Consider the following 20,091-nt stretch of genomic DNA (forward strand, 5'->3'; position numbering starts at 1 on the left):
GTCTGATAACACCGGTGACGCACCTTGGATCTGTCTCACAAAGTCAAACTACTGAGTTAGCCAGTAAAGTACACTGAGCTCTAAAATGTATAATTTAAGCAAATATACACTAAAAACTCATTATAGTATCAATATAGATAATTGTTGCGTTTAACTACTTTGAGACCAACTGTAGGCTATTTGTGAAATCTGTGATCACTCCCCAACCTAAGACAGTGCTGTTAAATAATACCTACTTAAACTATAATGATGTTATATGATTTATACTGTGGTACCAAGTTTTACTGCAGCTAATGTGTACTATATTTGGAGTTATTTATACGTAATAACCTCCATATATACTGACAATATATATCCACTGGCTGACTTCCAATAAAATATCACAGGAAAGGTTTTTATGAATTTTATGAGTTATCCTTAAAGTTTATAATAAATTAATCTTGGCGGTACAACTGATCATTCCTATTCTAAAAACCATCAGTGGGTAGTTTGACAATTTGGAAAGCTCAGAGAAAGTAGTAGATTAGTAGATTAAGATTTATTTAAAAAATGTTTTTTATTTTGTCAAAGAATTTCCAGAATTTTCCATCTCCAAATGAATTTGTAGGCATTGAAACCAGAAGTTGTGTATTGGTAAAACGTGCAAGTGTATCTCCACCCACCACCAGAGGGAAGCAAAGTATCTACCTCCTGACAAAGACACAAAGAAGAAGGACTTCCGGGAAAGCGTTAGCTCGGTGCTAGGTTAGCATTAACACTGTATTTAGAAGTGTAACCTGTTTTCTAACCTTTACCATGAATTAAGACCGAGCTGTCGAACCCCGCTCCGTTAAACGTCTCGGTGGGTAAAACATACACACTGTAACGTTTGAACATGTGTTTAATTGTTTTTATAACGTTTAACAATGCTAGCTAACATAGCATCAGTGTTTACACAGCTGGTGTGGCTACGTTAGCTGCGGTTAGCTAAGCTAGCTTTCCAATTCATTTTGAGATGAAATCGCCTCTCTTCTGGCTGCTCTGGCTGTACATGTTGAAACTTTATTAGCTCAATAATTTGTAATATTCCTCCCTCGCTTTATGGTCTTTTTGTTAGTTTTTCAGGCGGTTGACATTGGCTCGTTAAGTTAACAGTCGTTGGCATTGAAATCATTCACGTTATCATATTATCTGTATCATAAGTGTTTATAAGGGTCTAACCTATTCACTGCACTCTTTACAGTTAACATACTGAAATGTGGGGGACCTGTGTGTTGTCCTCTGCTGTAAGGTTTTTATTTTTTTTATTCTACAGGGTAGACTGTACTTCAGTGTGTATAAACAGTACCCAGAGCTGTCATTGATCAGAAATCTGTCTTTACAGTGGCTGGTTGCAGAGAGAGAGAGAGAGAGAGAGGTGTCAGGCATGTATGCCTCTGGGAAATACAGCTCGCGGGGCCCAGCTCTTATCCCGCGGATGAAAACCAAGCACCGTATATACTACATCACCCTCTTCTCTGTGGTTTTGCTTGGACTAATTGCCACCGGGATGTTTCAGTTCTGGCCCCACTCCATTGAGTCCGCAGCTGACTGGACCCTTGATAAACGCAGTGTCCACGATGCACCTGTGGTCCGCCTGCCTGTCTCCAGCCCAATTCCTGAGAGGGGTGACCTCAGCTGTCGCATGCACACCTGTTTTGATGTGTACAGATGTGGCTACAATCCTAAAAATAGAATCAAGGTAACTGCCTCTCGTAGCGACCCTCACATCGCTGAGAAAATCTCTCTCAGTATTTTTTCAGTGTTCCTTGTTGAAATTATGACCCCTTGTTGGACTGGTTGCTTTTCTAGGTTTACATCTACCCTCTGCAGAAGTTTGTGGATGAATTGGGTGTTCCTATCAGCAGCACTGGGCTGTCTCGAGAATACAATGATCTGCTCAGTGCCATCTCTGACAGTGACTTTTACACTGATGACGTCACCAGAGCGTGTCTTTTTATCCCGTCTGTTGACGTGCTGAATCAGAACTCCCTTCGTATTAGAGAGACTGCCCAGGCTCTGGCAATGCTACCCAGGTAAACCTTTACACAAAATTCATTGTCTTAATCAGTTTTAAGTATGTAGTAGAGTTTGCTTTGTCACTCTGCTGTTTTTTTTCTCTCACATTGCTGTCATACAGTATCTGATATTGATGTTAAAGCACAAATGTGGTCACTTAACCTTTTATGTTGTCTTGGATGGAAACTAACAATTAATGTTTAAATACCAAATAATATATTGATGAATCATTTCTGTCCTAAAACGGAAGAAATAACATCCAGTAGCCACCATAGATAGACATTTCACAAGAGCCTGTGTGGCTAACATAAAACGTTTAGTGGTATGGCATTGAGATTATTGGATTTTCTGTTGTTCAGTCACTAATCTTATGTATGTTTTGTTAGATGGGACAAAGGGATGAATCACCTACTTTTCAACATGTTACCTGGAGGCCCTCCAGACTACAATACTGCCTTGGACGTGCCCAGAGACAGGTAGCTACATCTTACAAGCCATTTTAATGTTTAAGAATGAGTTAATGGTAATTTGAAACATTGTGAAACCTAAATTTACCAATAATGTTTAAATGACACAGTTGATTTAAGTACATGGCTGGTTCTTTGTAGTTATCAGGCTGGAAATGTAGATAAAAGGTAAAAGTCACCCACCATAGGCTTGGTGCATGAATTTCATTAACCAAAGAGCGTCATTAACTGACATACTACTACAGTCAAGTTAGACATCTACTGCCTAGAAATCTAAAATTGCTTCATTTAAAACCAGACAGGAGGGAAGCATGTTATCAAGATTCATCTCAGCAACCTTCCACTAGTAGGCACAAATCAAAAGTATACATAATTTCTTGTTTATGTATATTCTGTTTCTGGAACAGAGGAAAATCACGTTCATGCTACAATGAGTGATGCAACCTTGAGTAGCATTTACCATAAGTGCAGTCACTCACAAAGTGTTAAGATGGATCATTTGATGAGGATGAAAGATATATTTACAAGCAAATCAAGAGATATTTTCAAGAGGCCTTGAGGAGACGATTCAAATCTGGTTGTATTTATCAGCAAAGAGTCTGTGTGTCTCAAGTTGTCTTGTAGACTAGAGTGATGGTTGAGGATGGAAGAGGTAGGGTTTATGAACATGCAGCCTTGAGACAATGAACGCTATCTTTAGCTGCAAGGAATTTCCTGGGCTCATCCAGCTGGAGTGCATTTGGCATGGCGCCTCATCAGAACCAGGTGTGTGTGTGACTGACGGTGTGTTTCCACTTTATATTCACCTTGCCTGAGAATATAAGAGAATCTGAAATACATTTTATCACTTTTTGAACTATATGGGATCTATTAAGCAGTGCACTAAGCCTTGTTTGATGTCACTTCATGCCGCAAAAGTGCTCATAGGAAGCAAAAGAACAAATGAATTACATTTTGTTTTTTAAAGTATGTCTCTGTAGCTCATGTCTGTTGAAATCCCCGGTGTGTTGAAGCATTGTTACAATCCAGGACCATTTGTTTCAGAGCGCTGCTGGCTGGAGGCGGTTTCTCGACATGGACTTACAGACAAGGTTATGATGTCAGCATCCCAGTGTACAGCCCCCTTTCTGCGGATGTTGAGCTGCCTCAGAGACAGCCTGGGTGAGCACATCTCACACATTAACTCTCATTATCTTCACATCCTGACCAAATTACAGCCACTTTGTCTCATTTATCCATTAACAACTTATCCACAGACAGTGCTCAAAGATATTGAGAATGGATTTCTAAATAAAATAGACAAGACTCTTATCAATACTCTATCACCACTCTTTAGGTTAGTCTTGATTAAGGAGTTACTTGTAGTCAACGATATTAAGTGTGCCCGTTGCACATCTCCCGTCTCTTCCCTCAGGCCACGGCGCTACTTTATTCTGTCATCTCAAACTGCCATCCATCGAGAGTACCGTGCTGAACTGGAGCGCTTGAAGGAAGAAAATGGAGAAGCACTGCTCCTCCTGGACAAGTGTAGCAACCTCTCCCAGGGTGCCGCCTCTGCACGAAAACGCTGCTACAAGGGGCAGGTGTATGACTACCCTCAGATCTTGCAGGTGGGAGGCACAACTGCATTAAAAACAAATTATTTCAAATACTTTCTTAAGAAGTTAATTTCAGTACCTTATTTTCCCATGTTTTTGTGTCAAAGTGACTAATGGGGACAACAAGTTTTGAATCTGGTCCAGTAGGGTATGAGAGTAAGGATTACGTTGTAGTCCATTTTGCAGCTGCAGCCTGCAGCTTTGTCACTCAATACTGGAGCAAATTATAAACTCGTTGTCCCCATTAGTCACTTCGACATAAGAAGATGGGGGGACACAGAATAAATGCCAAATGCAGAAGGACAGAATAGGGAAGCATGGTTTCAACGCAACATATATGAAAGTCTCAATATACTTTCAAATTATTAAAAATATATCAGTAATTATTTCAGAGTTTTGACAAGTACACTTCCTTGCAAGTTCTATGGTAAGAAATATTTAGTATTAAAATTTATATTTCAGAGCATGCTCTGTGGAGACCTCATAGGCTACTCGATCACTACCAGGTGCCCTCGGGCACCGTGTTGGAAACCTGTGATCTACAGGCTTGTGTTTTATCATTCAGCATCTTACTTGCCTGGTGTTAGTTTGTTTGTTAACAGTTTGCTCCCAATGTCTCTCCACAGGAGTCTTCATTCTGTGTGGTTTTGCGGGGAGCACGATTGGGTCAGGCTGCCCTCAGTGATGTGCTGCAGGCTGGCTGTGTACCCGTCATCCTCGCTGACTCCTACATTCTGCCATTCTCTGAAGTACTTGACTGGAAGAGGTCGGCCTAAGTCACGGAGCAGTTGGAAAAACATGTAACTGGTTTGACACTTTTCAGTTGAGTAATTTAATGTTTCTGTTTCTGCACAGGGCATCTGTGGTTATTCCAGAGGAGAAGCTATCAGAGATGTACACCATCCTAAAGAGCATTCCTCACAGACAAGTTGAAGAGATGCAGAGACAGGTAACGTTCACAGTGTCTAACTGAAGAGAAAACTTTGTTCAGAGCAACTTATTTAAAATGTAGTTGCTGTCTTAGAACTCAGATTGACATGGTGGTCAGAGGTGCCGTCATTGGGGTTAGAGCATTGCCTGTACCAACCAATCACTCAATCAAGTCTATGGAAGCCAAACCTAATTTTATGTGATGTGCAAAAGACAGAAATTTGGACACCACCCTCACGCTTCTAAGTTGAATTTCCTCCTTTGCTCAGTCTGGATTTTAAAAAGCTTTCGGAAGACTCAACTATGTTGATTTTAGCTGGAGTGAAATGCACGGAAGACAGCTCTCTTTCTCTCTTTCCATTTGATATCTACATTGAGCCACAATAAACAAAAGTGAAAGCAGCTATGAGAGAAGTGCACCGGTTCAGCTGCTCCTCATTCCCCTGTATCAACTCTAGTCCATTTACTAATTATACTGGCCAAACAAAGGCCAAGGGCTCAGAGACAGGCTTGGGGTTGGATTTCACCAGACAAGCTCAAAAACATGGCTCACTTGTGAGGTAGGAGAGTTGGGTGTATAGTCCACTCCACTGTGCTCTGCTCTGATGGTCTACAGATGAATTGAATTGGTTGCAAGTTGATTCTTGTCTGAGACATGTCTCTACTGAAGTAATTTTACTATGTATTTGGTGAAAATAATTGATTATTGAAATAATCATACTTTGTCAATAAGCAATGGTTGAAGATTGTAGGAACATAATGGGGATCAAAATTGTGTCTAAACAATCTCGTCTAAAATGTATTCTCAACATTTAAATGCTAAAAAAAAATTTCATTTAATACTTCATATTGAATCCTGAAGAAATCCTGTCTTATCTCCTATCTTGGTATTTGTATATCAATTGTCACATTTTTGTATTTGGTTTCTCACTCATTAGAAGATCGATTTGAGAACTGTGCTGCATAAAATAGATTGTGTTTATGGGGATTTTTACTAGGAGCAAGTAATGTACCTAATGGGCCTACAGAGCACTTAATACCTAAAAACGTTAAAAGCTTGTTAACGCCACATTATGGATTTAGCTCTTGAAGATAAAGGGTCGGTCCCAATATCTCCACTTCCGGTATTTGCAATTAGTTCAGTCAGGTGCCCACATGTGTGACTTTTTCCCCAGAAACTGCCATAGTGCCCTCTGTTGAGATGGCAAGTGTATTGACGTTTGTCAGAGCTCAACGGGACACACTTGATTAAGAGCGTCTCATCACTCACACATATACAAGTACTGTACATGGTTCAATCAAGCTCAGGTTATATGTTGGAACAAATAAATAGGATCAACAATACAGTATTACGTTTACAATCAGATGACTGTAAAATTGAGTTATCTAGAATCATGTAGGTCTAATGTACATAAAAGAAATATAACATGACAATGTTATTTTCAATGGTTTCTGTCTGATAATTATTTTAAGGACAGCACAGTTCTGAATCTTCAATAAAAGGATATGATATTTAATATTTATGTTGACAGTGTAAGATATGTGATATTAGTCTTATCATTCCGATTAATCTTACGTTATAACCATCTCTGGCTGTTTAGCCATAACTTAAGAGTGTTTGAACACGAATAATAATATTCAAGCTTAATCAAACATATAATGAACTTTAACTTCTTCATGTCTGCTGCTTATTATCAGTCCTACCAAACTATGCACTGCTAAGATAAGAAGTTTGAATAAGGGGATGGATAACTGTACATGTGCAGTGTTTCAAGGTATTGTGCAAAACAAAGAGATGTGAGTTGTGCTTAACAGTTTAAAAGTTAACAGTCTCAGTAAGCAGAAGTGGGAGATACTGGGTGCTGTGGCATTGTGCGGTCAGATGGCTGATGGCACAAATGAAATCTCCCAACTACTTTAAGAGGCTCATTTGTGCCAACAGGTGTGGCACGCTAGATCATGGTAAATTGTGGGATAGACTTAGCTCTGAATGCTGCTTCGAAGCAGTATTAGGAAAAATGTGCATCAAGTGTGGGTTAAGTGGACTGTGTGTTGGTATTTTCCAGATGTGGGACACACATGTTTAGTACTGGAGCACACTGCAGGCCAGGAACACAAATGTAACAATGAATGAAAATTTGATATGGATATATTTAGGAAGGGTCCATTCAGCGTCGATTGCACATCATTTACCTGCATAAATCTCAAATTGAGTAAAAACATGCTGAGAGCCTGATTTCTTTTTGATGTAATCGAGCTGATGTATTTCATTAGTTTTTCCAGCAGAGGGCTCAGCAGCCTTTACTTTCATAGTGTGTCTGTCTATGTTCCCATGTATTTCATTTTTGTGCTTACAAATGTATAAATATGAATAGACAATGCAAACTGACCTTAAAGGAAATATCATATATTGAAAGATGCATATTATACTTCTTGAGTATAGTTTAAAGTTCTGTCAACATAAATTATAGTTAGTCCTTTTAAGAGTCAGAGCCCAAATATAAACAAAAAACAGCTGCTCCAAGCCCTTAAAATGAGTTGTCATTATTACTCACCGCTTTTCTTTCTGGCACCTCAAGTGTGTTTTTATTTCACACAAATATTAATAGTTTACATCTACACACAACATTTGGCTAACTTGAAGAGCAAGGTCAAATTGTGATAGACTACTGTTGAGCTTCCCTCAGTAGTCAGCAGACTCAGTTCAGACAGCACAACTCATTTTCATATTTGAGATGATGTAATGACATTCATTTAGGTCACATTTAAAAGGCCAAATAGTAAACAGCTGCGAGATAACAGTGTTCAAGTGAGACCACTGAGCCCATGTTTGTGTACTGACTTCCATGAGCCTTGTTTGGGTCATAGCCTCAAAATATGACACATACACTACAGACCTTTATTAGATTATCACAACCAAATCCATTCTGTTATTAAATTAGAATACATAACATGGGAGGAAGGAGTTGTTGCCCAAGATGGAGTTCAACTTAATCATCATCCTTTCCTCTACTATTGCCATGGTATTGTCAACCTGACAACCATCTTTTTTCTTTTAGTCTCTTGATCCTACAAGTCTTCTCAACTTTGTTGCAGAGCAGTGCACTAGCTGTAGTTGATTTATAGAATATGTCAAGTCAGTCTACTTTCCTCAACCTTATATACTGTCTGATTTTCTTCAGTCCAGTCTTCTTTTTTACATACATCCCTTCATACCAGCTGGGATGTTGACAAGGTGTGAGTTGCTTTCTGGTCAGACAAAATCTAACATCTCCTGACTCTTACCAATGTAGAGTTGCAGATTTGATCTTGTTGATCAGCCAAGGTCTTCCATCTGATACCCTTTCTCTTTTCTCACAATAACAAACTTTACAGCCCAGAGTTGAATATAAAATCTGAAGTGTACATTTTGAACAAAGGACGATGTAGAATGTTTAGAGCCACACAAACTATGGTCTGTCAGTGGGGTAGTCTGTAGTCTAGGAAACTGTGGGGCTCACTAGCACTAAGGCTGTGTAATACCACATGAAACCGGCTGCTTAGTAGTTATCTTTATCCTCTAGACCCAAAGTTCTATTTTTCCCATTCTAATCAGGACTGATTTACACCTGGGATACAAGGTAATTGTTATTAATGTGGTGTGTGTGTGTATGTGTATGTGCGTGTGTGTGAGAAAATGTTTTGATCACAGTTAAAAGTAAAGTACTAATAAATCTTGAGCAAAACAATATTCTCAGTGAGCAGCTCACATGAATGAAACAGACTTGGTTTCACTGCTGTTTTTGATTATGCCAAAAAACACTAATGAATGCCCGGTTCTGTCCACATCTCACTGGCTGCCAATTCTGGTCTATAGGTTGAATCATCTGTCAGGCACTTGACAACTTCCACTGAGTTAAACAAAGTTATGCAGACTAATGTAATCTAAACTGGTTCTGATTATCTCTTTTGGCCTTTATTTTTATGATTTTAAATAACAAGAGTGGGAGCTGCTGGGGAGCTCTAAACTAGAAGGAAATGAGAAGATCATTCAGTTTTAACCAAGCGTTATATCGGATGACTGTTACATTTGACTTACAGAGGAATATATTTTGGACTTGACTCTCTTGGGATTGTTTGCCTTATTTCTCAATTTTCAACAGATTTATAGGTACAGTTTACATTACACTTAATTTTCTTTTTATTAGTGAAATAAATTTGGTTAGGTCATGGACTGAGTAAGTCAGTTGCTATATTTGTACTGCTACACAGCTTTGTTCATCTTTTGTAGAAGAAAGAAACAAAAAGTAGACTATAGGCTAGATGCTGCAGTTGGAAGATGGAGTAAGGGTTTCTCTTCTCTTGCAACGTTGTCTCTTCCCTTCTCATAAAAATTCCTGCAGGCGCTGGGAGAGGGTGGAGGGTGGTGGGACGGGCCCTCGGGCCAGCACAGTTTGCTTTCTGCCTCCTCCCGGTCAGAAAAGAAACTTTCATCACTGGCTGATTTATGGGCCGTTGGGATTCCCCCCTGAGATTAGAAAGTCTTTTTGGATTCTCCTCAGCCCCTCTATAAAAATAAGCACTGTTTTTGTGTTGTTGTAAATCTTCAAACCTACGTCCCATACTCAGACATGAATGATTTAGGCAATGGTCTCATGTTCACGTGCCACTAAGGACTGTCTTTGTTTAACATGGGGTGCACATTAGCCAATAATACACACTGGTGCACTGCAGTAGGAGGACTAGATAAAAATATAGCTCAGTACTTCACACACAAACACTCAAATATCCACATCCTCTACCCGGAACTGTGGGTCAGTGAGGAGCTTGTGGGTTGGAGTCGGGTCAGTGTAACATGGTGCCTCCTGGCAGGAGCAGGAGACAGTGTTGTTTGAAGCTTCATTAACTCTTATAGGGTTCTCTTTTCTCTGAACTGTCCCTTGAAGTTGCTTAATAGAGTAGGGGCCAGCAGGAGGCAAGAAGGCTAGACACATATGTCATGGTCAGTTGCACTACTCTAGATTGATCAATTCTCTTGATATGTTCATGTTTTATGGTATAAAAAGTATAGATAAAAAATTGATGAACCCTTTTTTCAGGTCTGTGGCATTGATTTCTCTTTACATTTCTTCTTCTCTACATCTCGACCATAACACTTTCAGAGTTTAAACTATCTGAATAAAGAAATTCAATGTACAGGTATTCTCTTTCATCTTTACCGTCTTGGGTGAAAAGACTATGTGAACTGAAGATTGAATGAGCGCAGTTTGAGTTGGGTATTCCAGCAGCCAATGTGATAACATTAGGCTATGGGTTAAGAGTTCAGTTATCATTAAAGTCTGCTTTTCACATCAGAGATCTGTTGAAGTAAAACAGGCACAGTCAAAAGAGATTTTGGAGAGCTTCAGAAGAAGAGTTGTTGAAGGTCAAGAGGCTGGAGAGCGCTGCAAAATGGTCTTTTAAAACTTGGACTGGAGGGGGAAAATCTGGATTTTACAGTTATGACTTCACACTGGTGTGTTATCTTCTGTCATGTATTGGCCATATCATGTGATCTTATCTTATTCAAGTTAAGGTCAGTTATTGTAGTTTACATAAACATAGTCATAGTCTTCAGTACAGACAATTTGTGTGTTACTCCTAAATTGACATGTCTATTTTTTTCATTAATCAATGTAAATATACAATAGAGAGAGTGTATTTGGTTAAAATTTATTTTGATAAATGTGCAGTGCAATATTTTAATAATTCTGTTCCATTTGTTCATAGGCACACTGGTTCTGGGAAGCCTACTTCAGCTCCATGAAGGCTATTGGCTTGACGACACTCCAGATCATCAATGACCGCATCTACCCATATGCTGCTCGCACTTACGAGCAGTGGAACAATCCACCTGTGGTGGTATGTAACCATGTAGACTTAATGTTGATGTGTATTTTTCAAGTATTTATAACTTCTAGCCATTGTGTCTTAACCATCTATTATTGTTTACTTTTTAATACTGTCTGGTGTTTAGCCATGTCTATACTTCGAAGGTTGTTCTCTTCCATCATTCAGCTGCATAATCTATACAATGTGTGTGCTCTACTATGCTGAGCCACTCAGTAGTATTCCTAGAAGTATTTTTATTGCAGACATCTGAATGGTGGCCATCCACAATGAAGCTTTGACCCAACAGACGTTCACAGTGCCACATAATCTTCCTCACTCTCCTGTGCCTTGTAAATCAAAGTTTCTGTGGCAGAGTGACAGAAGATGCCTTTGCTTTTTGTGAAGCGCCACACATGCAGCGCTTCACAGTTTTGGTATACACCCAGCTAACTCTGAGGCAGCCAGTTTGTGTCAGCAGTTCTGCACTAGGAGGATGCCTCCGTTGTGGTGAAAAATAAGTTCCTCCATGTCTGAGTCATTGTGTTTGTAGCGAGTACGCTGGATGTGAAGAATGGTGTGTGTGTGTGTGTTTAGCATCCCTGTGGTTGTGGGAGTTTGTGGCTGCAGACAGCTTGGCTGGGCAACCAACTCTCAGGAGTTGTTAATCAGCCCGGTCTGATCTAGAGTCTCCTCCATCCTCAGCCTGTGGGGTAGAGGCGTGTGCATGTGAGTGTGTGTTGATGCATAATAGTGTCTTTGCATCTGTCAAAGGTATCTCAATATAAGTAGATCCACTGAAATTCTAAGATTAGAGAGGTGGCAGTCAACAGCGAGCAACGAGCAGCGCTCTGGGTGGTGTTTGTACAGTCATTCAGGATTAATAGGTGTACAGTGAAGCAGTGGCTCACTCTTGGCCATGGTTGCCTGTTTTCTTCTAAGCAGGTAGCTTGTTAATCAACAGTTAGACTTGACATAGTCCACTTATGTCAGAATGTTTTGTCAGGGTGTCCAACCCCCAGTCCATTCTATCAGTATCACTCTGGTCTCAAGGTTTGTCCAGACCTAGAGGAGGTTAATTGTGTCAGGGTACAGACCTTTGGCCATTCCTGCCTGAGATAGGAGATGAAGTGTTTTCTTGATAGATTCAGTGAATGGATGGTGAGAAGAACTTGCGGAGAGCACTAAATAAATCAGGCAGACATTTTCCCCCTCTCCTCCTGTAGTCTTTAGGCTGGTAATTGAAAGCACATTTCCCAGGATTGCTGGTGCCTTTGGAAGGGGGGTTTCAGAATAAAGGACAAGCTGCTTTTTGTTTGGTAGCTCTAGGTAGTGGGCATACTCGTTATACATTACAAGAATTGAGGCATCTCAGACTTTCAAAGATGCCAGAGTTTAAAACATTTTTGTGGTGTTTGGCACTGGTGCATATGAAAGTCTTATGTGATCACTATCTTGTTTAAAAGTTACAATACAGTCTTGGCTGAAGTAACACGTCACTATCCTAATACCAATGAATTGTGTTGCAACATTATTGTTTGCATCGTTTAGCAATAAACTGAAAGAGTAGATTAATCTACCCAGGGTCCAAAGTTCACTTATTGGCTCATCTGCCAATGGCAGGTAAACTGAGAAAAGTAAAAAGTATTTTTTTACTGGCCATAAAACTGCATCATGCATTATTTGACTAAAAATAATTACCTATTTTAGCCAGATCTCGGGGCTCCTGCGAGGTTCAGACGCATTTTCTCATCATGTTAGTCATACACACAGTTAGTGTGCTGTGTTTGAAGGCATTTTAAATACTTGGCAGTTCTTCATTTTATCTTAATCTACATATCTTTGAGAGTGTCCAAGTGTGTAAGATGAATGAAAAACCATTCAAGCACTTCAAATAACCAGATAAGATTCTTCTTTTTAAGTGTAAATATAAAGTATTACCTCCTTCAGATCTGTTGGTGACATGTTGAGCTGTGGCTTTCTTTTTAATTTAATTTATTCTGTTCTACAAATGATTTAAGTGGTCTCAGTCCCTTTTATTCTGTTTTACTGCATCTTTGCTGCGTATATGTGTTAGTTTAATTATTTTCCTCTCCGCTTGTTTGACAATGTGAGAATGACCACAGTGAATTTTCCACTTGCCAGTAAAGTTACTTTTTATTGGTGGAGGAGTGACTGATGTTGTGTAAAAGGCAGTGACTGTGTCTCTGTTGACAGACTTGTGTTGATGCTATGGAAGCAGCCACATAATCACTGTGTGGCCACCTTGGACCAGAAGAGAAACAGGGTTTATATGTACTTCAAGAAGCCCACAGATTTACTGTGTTAGATATGCTCTCTTTGCCTTTCTTAGACTGATTGTCACTGTAACCAGGGTGGAATATTTTTGGAACCTTTTGATGAAGTTTATCAAGACTCAACCCTGACACCAATTGGCTCTTCTTTTGGTGTCCCAACCTTTAAAGTTTAGTATTTAGCACACACAAACCATCAGAAAACTCTCCTGTGGCTTCCTGCATTTAACAGTGTCACTTGATCTAACCTGAAGTCAGTGCGGCTCCCAGGGTTTACGAGCCATTTTAAAGGGAAGCAATGACAGAAAAGAAAAGCCAAGTTCCACATTGACGATAGATTCACTATTCACTGCCTGGCAAACTCCACTCTTTCTCCGCTCTACAGCTTCCTACCCTCTGTCCCTGTTTCTCCCACATCCCAGGAGACCCCCCATAATAACGTCACAAGAGCAGTAGATAAAAGAGGGTAGCCAACCTGTCTTGTTTGCAAACTTCTTCCTCGTCTTTCTTGTCCTTCTGTAGTGTTTACTTGGCATTCAGACTGGAAGCTTTTGGCTCTTTGTGCTCTGCTTCTGTTAGCCCCTGAGAGACATTATTGGATGGTTTTTGCTCCATAATAAAAACCATCATCTGGAAATTACTGCAGGTGACCTCACTGTCCAGTGAAGCACTATTATAGTGTATTAAATCATGGAAAACATGACCGACCGGGTTGACACAGAAGACATGAGTCTAGCTCTACAGTAGCTTTTCATGGAAATGAAAATTAATTAATGAAAGAAGATGAAAAAATATGTTTGTGGTCTAAACTGTATTATTTTCTTTGTTTCCGTCCTTGTGTAGAAGTGGTCCAGTGTGAACAGCCCTCTGTTCTTGCCACTTATCCCACCAAGGGCACCCGGGTTCACAGCAGTGGTGCTGACCTATGATCGTGTTGAAAGTCTTTTCCGGGTCATCACGGAAATCTCCAAGGTGCCTAGTTTGGCTAAGCTGCTGGTGGTGTGGAATAACCAGAACAAGAGTCCTCCTGAGGGTGAGTATAAGAGATTATCATCAAAAATAAGAAAGTTCATGAAGCTTTTCAAAAGATATAGTTGCACTTGGTTTCCAGTTTATTTGGTAAAATTAACTAATTTAACTAGCTTAAACTAATGCAGTCAATGCAACAGCCCTGCACTGTCTTTCATTACTGTTAATCATCAATTGTAGTCCATCAGAGATGTGTCATAGTAAGCTCTTATTAGTTGTTATTTATTGCACCTTGAGCTCTAATTATTTCCCTTAATATGGCAATCAAGAACACAACAGTTAATCGTGCCTTAACCCACTGACGGCTTAACTCAGACGAAGACTGTTCTGAACCAGGAATTAAATCGGTCCTGCTGCTGTAAGAGTTAGCTAATGTAATGAAGTAATGAGAGGACTTTGAAGTGTTCCCTCGTGGCTGTGAGTTGCCTTTTCATTAGAGGCATCAGCGGCGCCTGGCTGGAGCTTTGTGACCCATTAGAATTAACAAGGGGCCATTGACGGGTCAGACTCACGGGGCTCAGTCCAATATGAAGGCAGATTTCTTCCCCATTCACACCAACCCTCGATCTGATGTGTTTAGAGGCTCCTATTTTTGCTTCCTCCTGTGTTTTTTTTTTAAGAAGATGCTGATCAAGTAATGTGTTTGTTTGATGTTTTTACACAATCTAGCATTATTGCCTTTTTCTGTTTGAGTCTGAAGATCACGTTTTAAGGCATGTATAAAAGCCATAGCTTATGTCTTCAGAATGTGGAATTTAGGTTAGTTCGTTTTTTAATACAGTTAAAGAAGTCAAAGGAAGAGTTACCAGTAGCTGCATTTTGACCCATGCCAAGGTGGAGCTAATGTTTTAAAATTCAGATAATAGCCTATAATTCCCTCACTCCTACTGTCTCTTTCCAACCTTGGAAATAAAAGAAGGGATGACAACAACATGGCCAGAGTGAAAGAAGAAACTCCAGGCGTTTAACATAGCACTTTTCCTGACAATAGCTTTTGACAGGAGACCTCAGACGTGGTTAGGAGGACCTGGAGCTCTTCTTATAGGCTGCCAGGCCCCAGTTTTACCCCATTAATGAGGGGACACATTCTGTGTGATCTGTCTGTGCCATAGTCCGTGCCATGGACACTGCCCAAGATCTTTGAAACGCTCCCCTGAAAAAAACACTTTGTTCATCTGCCTCATGAAGAATCGTAGTGTGGTTAGATTTGCACGTGCTTGAGGTTAGCGTAGCGATACGAGTCAGTGAGTTAAGTTAAACTCCCAGAGCACTATTTTCCACTGCCAGGACAGACTTCAAATATCTCTGTCAGTGGTAAATGACATCATAATTCTTCACCCATCTTTAGACACTGATAAAATTATGTTCAACACATTAAAATGTATGAAAAAAGTATATTATAACGTCACATACTGTATCTATATCTATTTAAGGGGCTACAGTTAACAATTATATTTAATTTTTAATTATTAAGTAATTTGCTTGATTCTAATTAATTAAGATTATCAAAATAGTTCCCAAATAATCATCATTAATTAACTGAATTTCTATAGACTTACAAGATAATTTCAGCTCTATATCTATATGTGTAGAACTAGAAATGTTGTTGCAATGCTTGTATTGTATGTATTGTATTGTTTGTTTGGCAGAGTCTCTTTGGCCAAAGGTCGGTGTTCCCCTCAAAGTCGTGCGAACCAAAGAGAACAAGCTGAGTAATCGCTTCTTCCCCTACGACGAGATCGAAACAGAAGCTGTGCTAGCGATTGATGATGACATCATCATGCTTACATCTGATGAACTGCAGTTTGGCTACGAGGTGGGAAAAACAGCCCCCGTTCAAAAAACCTTGACATACTTTCTCATCCTTCCTCTGATGGCAGGTATTGCAGGGAACCATTTCAAGTTGATCCCAGTGTTTAAAGTCATTCAGGGAGATTACAGTCTCAATCTCCACTAGTTGTGGATTTGACTGCCTGCTGAATGTGTTTGATGTGTGAAGAATGATGACAGGTCTAAGGCTGATGCTTTCCATGCCCACATACCTGCCCAGGCCCCACTTAGCCCGGCACACTCACCTGAATCCATTTAGAAGCTATTTAATAAAATTGTTCTCAGTTTAAGGATAATTACATAGAATTGCAAGCAGTCTGTCTGACTAGATGACAGTACTTCCAGCTCGCAGTAGAAGGATCAGACTGGCTGCTGGTGTCAAGCCTGAGATATTCACCTACTCGTAAAGACACTGCAAACTGATACTGATACTGCTGAAAATAATTTGAATCTCAGTTGGGATTTTTGGCTCAGACAGAAACTTTCAGAGGTATTTTGAAATTTAGGACTAAATTGTTAATTCTTAAATGTTCTTTTCAATACTGTCTAATCATTCATCCATTAGTGTAAGCCATCAGTTCTCACCTTAGTTTAAATCACCTGAAAATGTCTGACAATCTGTCTTCTGTTCTGCTCCAGGTGTGGAGGGAGTTCCCAGACAGGCTGGTGGGCTACCCAGGCCGGCTGCACCTCTGGGACCATGAAATGGGGAAGTGGAAGTATGAGTCTGAGTGGACCAATGAGGTCTCCATGGTTCTAACTGGAGCTGCCTTCTACCACAAGGTGACCTGGGAAGCCTGGTTGAAATTAAGCAGTTTGCCTTTAGAGCTACTCATAGATGTTAGAACTTTTGCTTAGTAATGATGCACATAGAACCAATTTGAAAAGGAAATTGTCCATTATATCAGGAGATCATATAGAAAAATGAATATTTGCCGAAGGGATTAGAGAATTTCAAGTAGACCTGTTTTGGGTATGCGTAGACAAGAAGATTACAGTGATAGACGAGCTGACTGCCATAGGTAGAGCAAGGTTATCTCTACTTCTACTTAAACCTCACACACGCACTTAAGTTCAAAGCAGATTCTAGTGCAATGGTTCCTCCTACATACTCTTGGGTCAAACAGCGCCTGCATTATTTGTGTCTGCAGTATATCTATATGACACCTTGTAATCATTTGTTTCCATTCCAGTACTTCAACTATTTGTACACATACAAGATGCCAGGAGACATCAAGAACTGGGTGGATGCTCACATGAACTGCGAAGATATTGCCATGAACTTCCTGGTGGCTAACATCACAGGCAAAGCCCCCATAAAGGTACATTCATAGCCCTGACTGACCTGGGTGCTTTAAGCTCGCAGGGGGAGGCTGAAGCCTGCCAGAGCACACCAGCATTTCTGGGTTTGATCAGCTCTCACCCTTCGGCTTCTCTGCCCCCCCCATCACACTGACTGTGCCCAGGTGTGGGGGCCCGAGCTAAAGCTCGGCCTTAACCTCCCTTATCAGGGTGTCACTCACTGGCACTCCCCCTTGGAGTATGTTTTCCTAAGCTCACCGGGGCTCACGCACACCCTGCCAACAAATCACAAGCTGCACACTTCCTTGCGCCTGCACCCGCGCTCCCACCTCCCAGCACATCTCCTACAGGTTCCTTCAGAAAACACTCACCCTCTCCACTCAGCCATTTTTGTCTGTCTTCCTCTGTGTGTCTCTCACTTTCTTCTACACACAGATACATTCACAGGTTCAGAGCATGTGGTACAGGCATGTGTCAGGGGTGTCGATGTGATGGAGGTTAGACAGAGAAATGCCATACATCATCTCTCTCCAACTCCACTGATGAGAATTCAGAATTTTTTTCCCCACGCTGTGCTTGACAAAAGTTCTAGTAGGATGTAATGTAGTGAACTGGTGTGACTTTGTTCTGCTTCTTTTTAGGTGACCCCCAGGAAAAAGTTCAAGTGCCCTGAGTGTACTGCCATTGATGGACTGTCCCTGGATCAGACACACATGGTGGAGAGGTATGGCACTTTGTTTTGGAAATCTGGATGAAATGAGCACCGTAGAAATGTATATATATATATATATATATTTTTTTTTTTTTTTCTTCTGTCACCATTTTTGCATGTTTGTACTACATTTTAGCCTTTTTTTTAAAGTAAATGTTTTCATCCCTAGATCTGAGTGCATCAACAAGTTTGCATCAGTTTTTGGTACGATGCCTCTGAAGGTGGTGGAACACCGTGCAGACCCAGTGCTCTACAAAGACGACTTCCCAGAGAAGCTCAAGAGCTTCCCCAACATCGGCAGCCTCTGACCATCCGGTAACAGATGTTTGGACCTCGTCACAGCCGCAACACTTCAAGATTTATCACCAACATCGTCTTTTATATCAAGACGTCAATATTCAGACTAAAGCGGTTCATGCTCCTGTCACTTCTCAGTTCAAGTGACTTGCTTTGATTTTGAAATTTTAAACACAGAATTGTACAGGACATTAAGTTAATATCTTGAATGACAGGTGACACTGAAATCTAGGAATGGTGACAAGTATGATGACGGTGATTTTTTTATTTGGCTTAAAGTAAAAGATATTATTATAAAGGTGTACCAGTCCTAATGCCTAGACTAATGTTACATGAACTTCTTTTGGACGGTCACCCTGAGTGTGATATTTGATGGACAGGCTGACTGAGTAGATGCTTGCAGTCCCTCACTGTTACTGTTTTGTAGCTGAAAGCTTTGGGATCCAGCTGCTCTGGAATCAGCATATACAGTGTATATATATTTGTATTTTGCAGCAGTGCTGTATAGTAGTCATAATTTATGATGCTCCAACTAGTTATTTTCTTCTTTCAAAAGCTGACATGGACCTGATTCTTTTAGCCGTACTGTATGAAAAGGAAAAGTTATAAATGTTTAATTTACATGATATATAGTAAATAATTAAATGACATATCTATGTAGGCTTTATCCAATGGTTAATTGAATGTTATGATCACACACAGCATGGTGGCTAACAGATAATGAACAATAAATGCTTCACATACGGTCTGTTTTACACAATCAGATTGGGCCAAGCTGGTACCATAAATCTTATATTTTGAGTGAATAACTGCTGATTTTAAAATATTGATGCTGAGCTACTGGAACATCTTGAATGGTAATTTCATACTGCCTGAGCAAGACTTCTGATATAAATATATAGGAAAAGCAGTGGTTGCTAATTGAATCATTCACTGAACAATTTCATTAGTTGTGCGTATGAACAATGCATAAACATAGAGGTTTAATTTGTTTTCCATGTATTTGAAGATATACTATATAGTGAAGAGAGAATACGCAAATACACCCTTTTGAAAACTGATGTGTATAAGTTGTTGATGCAATGCTTTGTTTTTTATTTTCCATTAAACCTGTTGTGTACGTTTTTATATTTTTGTCCTTTTGATCACAACTTGTCCCAGCTCCAGTATTTAGGCTTTAACATTGAGAGCAGCACAGTCTGTAAAATGTTAACATTACCTTGTTATTTGCCTTTTTTTATTATTATTATTTTCATAAGGTCAGTGAAATTGTTTTAAATTTTTTGACTGTTTATGTATCTAAGTGTATATATGACTTTGTAATGCACAAGTAAAGATCACACTAATATGTCTCACAGTTTTAGTGTTCTTTTTTTCCCATCTATGTGCGAGTGAGGTGGGAAGAGGATGAAATGAGACTTTTTCATGTCTGTCTTTATTCCATACTCAAACCTCAAAACTTTCAGAGCAGACCCTCCGTGACACGGACGATCCACTGTTCCCTCCAGTCTGTCACCTGTTGTTAATATACCCTGCCTAATCCACCCTGTTCAATGTCAGCAGTTCAAAAGGGCGCAGTTCGTATTTTTGTCAACTTCAATTAGTGTGATACTCTTGCGGGTTGTGCGATCTCATTTCAGCACTCGAGTCCCTTCAAAGGGACTGAAATGCGCTGGGATTTCAGAATGTGACTACAGGGATGACACAATATTTTGGCAGGGTGGTGCAAAGCAATAACACTGCACATT

The 20,091-nt window shown here is 40.0% G+C and overlaps 1 protein-coding gene across 1 annotated transcript; it reads left to right on the forward strand.

The window, feature by feature from the left end:
* The first annotated feature begins 700 nt into the window (after positions 1-700).
* Positions 701-19,700, forward strand: ext2 (exostosin glycosyltransferase 2). The gene is made up of 15 exons (XM_051379379.1): positions 701-841; positions 1,364-1,720; positions 1,831-2,054; positions 2,424-2,513; positions 3,549-3,665; positions 3,919-4,114; positions 4,729-4,868; positions 4,958-5,051; positions 10,781-10,912; positions 14,017-14,206; positions 15,852-16,018; positions 16,672-16,815; positions 17,226-17,354; positions 17,976-18,058; positions 18,216-19,700. The coding sequence occupies exons 2-15, from the start codon at positions 1,406-1,408 to the stop codon at positions 18,352-18,354; spliced, it is 2,160 nt and encodes a 719-aa protein (XP_051235339.1). The 5' UTR covers positions 701-841; positions 1,364-1,405; the 3' UTR covers positions 18,355-19,700.
* Positions 19,701-20,091: the final 391 nt, after the last annotated feature.

Source organism: Dicentrarchus labrax, unplaced genomic scaffold (assembly GCF_905237075.1).
Source record: "Dicentrarchus labrax unplaced genomic scaffold, dlabrax2021, whole genome shotgun sequence".
Classification (NCBI taxonomy): domain Eukaryota; kingdom Metazoa; phylum Chordata; class Actinopteri; family Moronidae; genus Dicentrarchus; species Dicentrarchus labrax.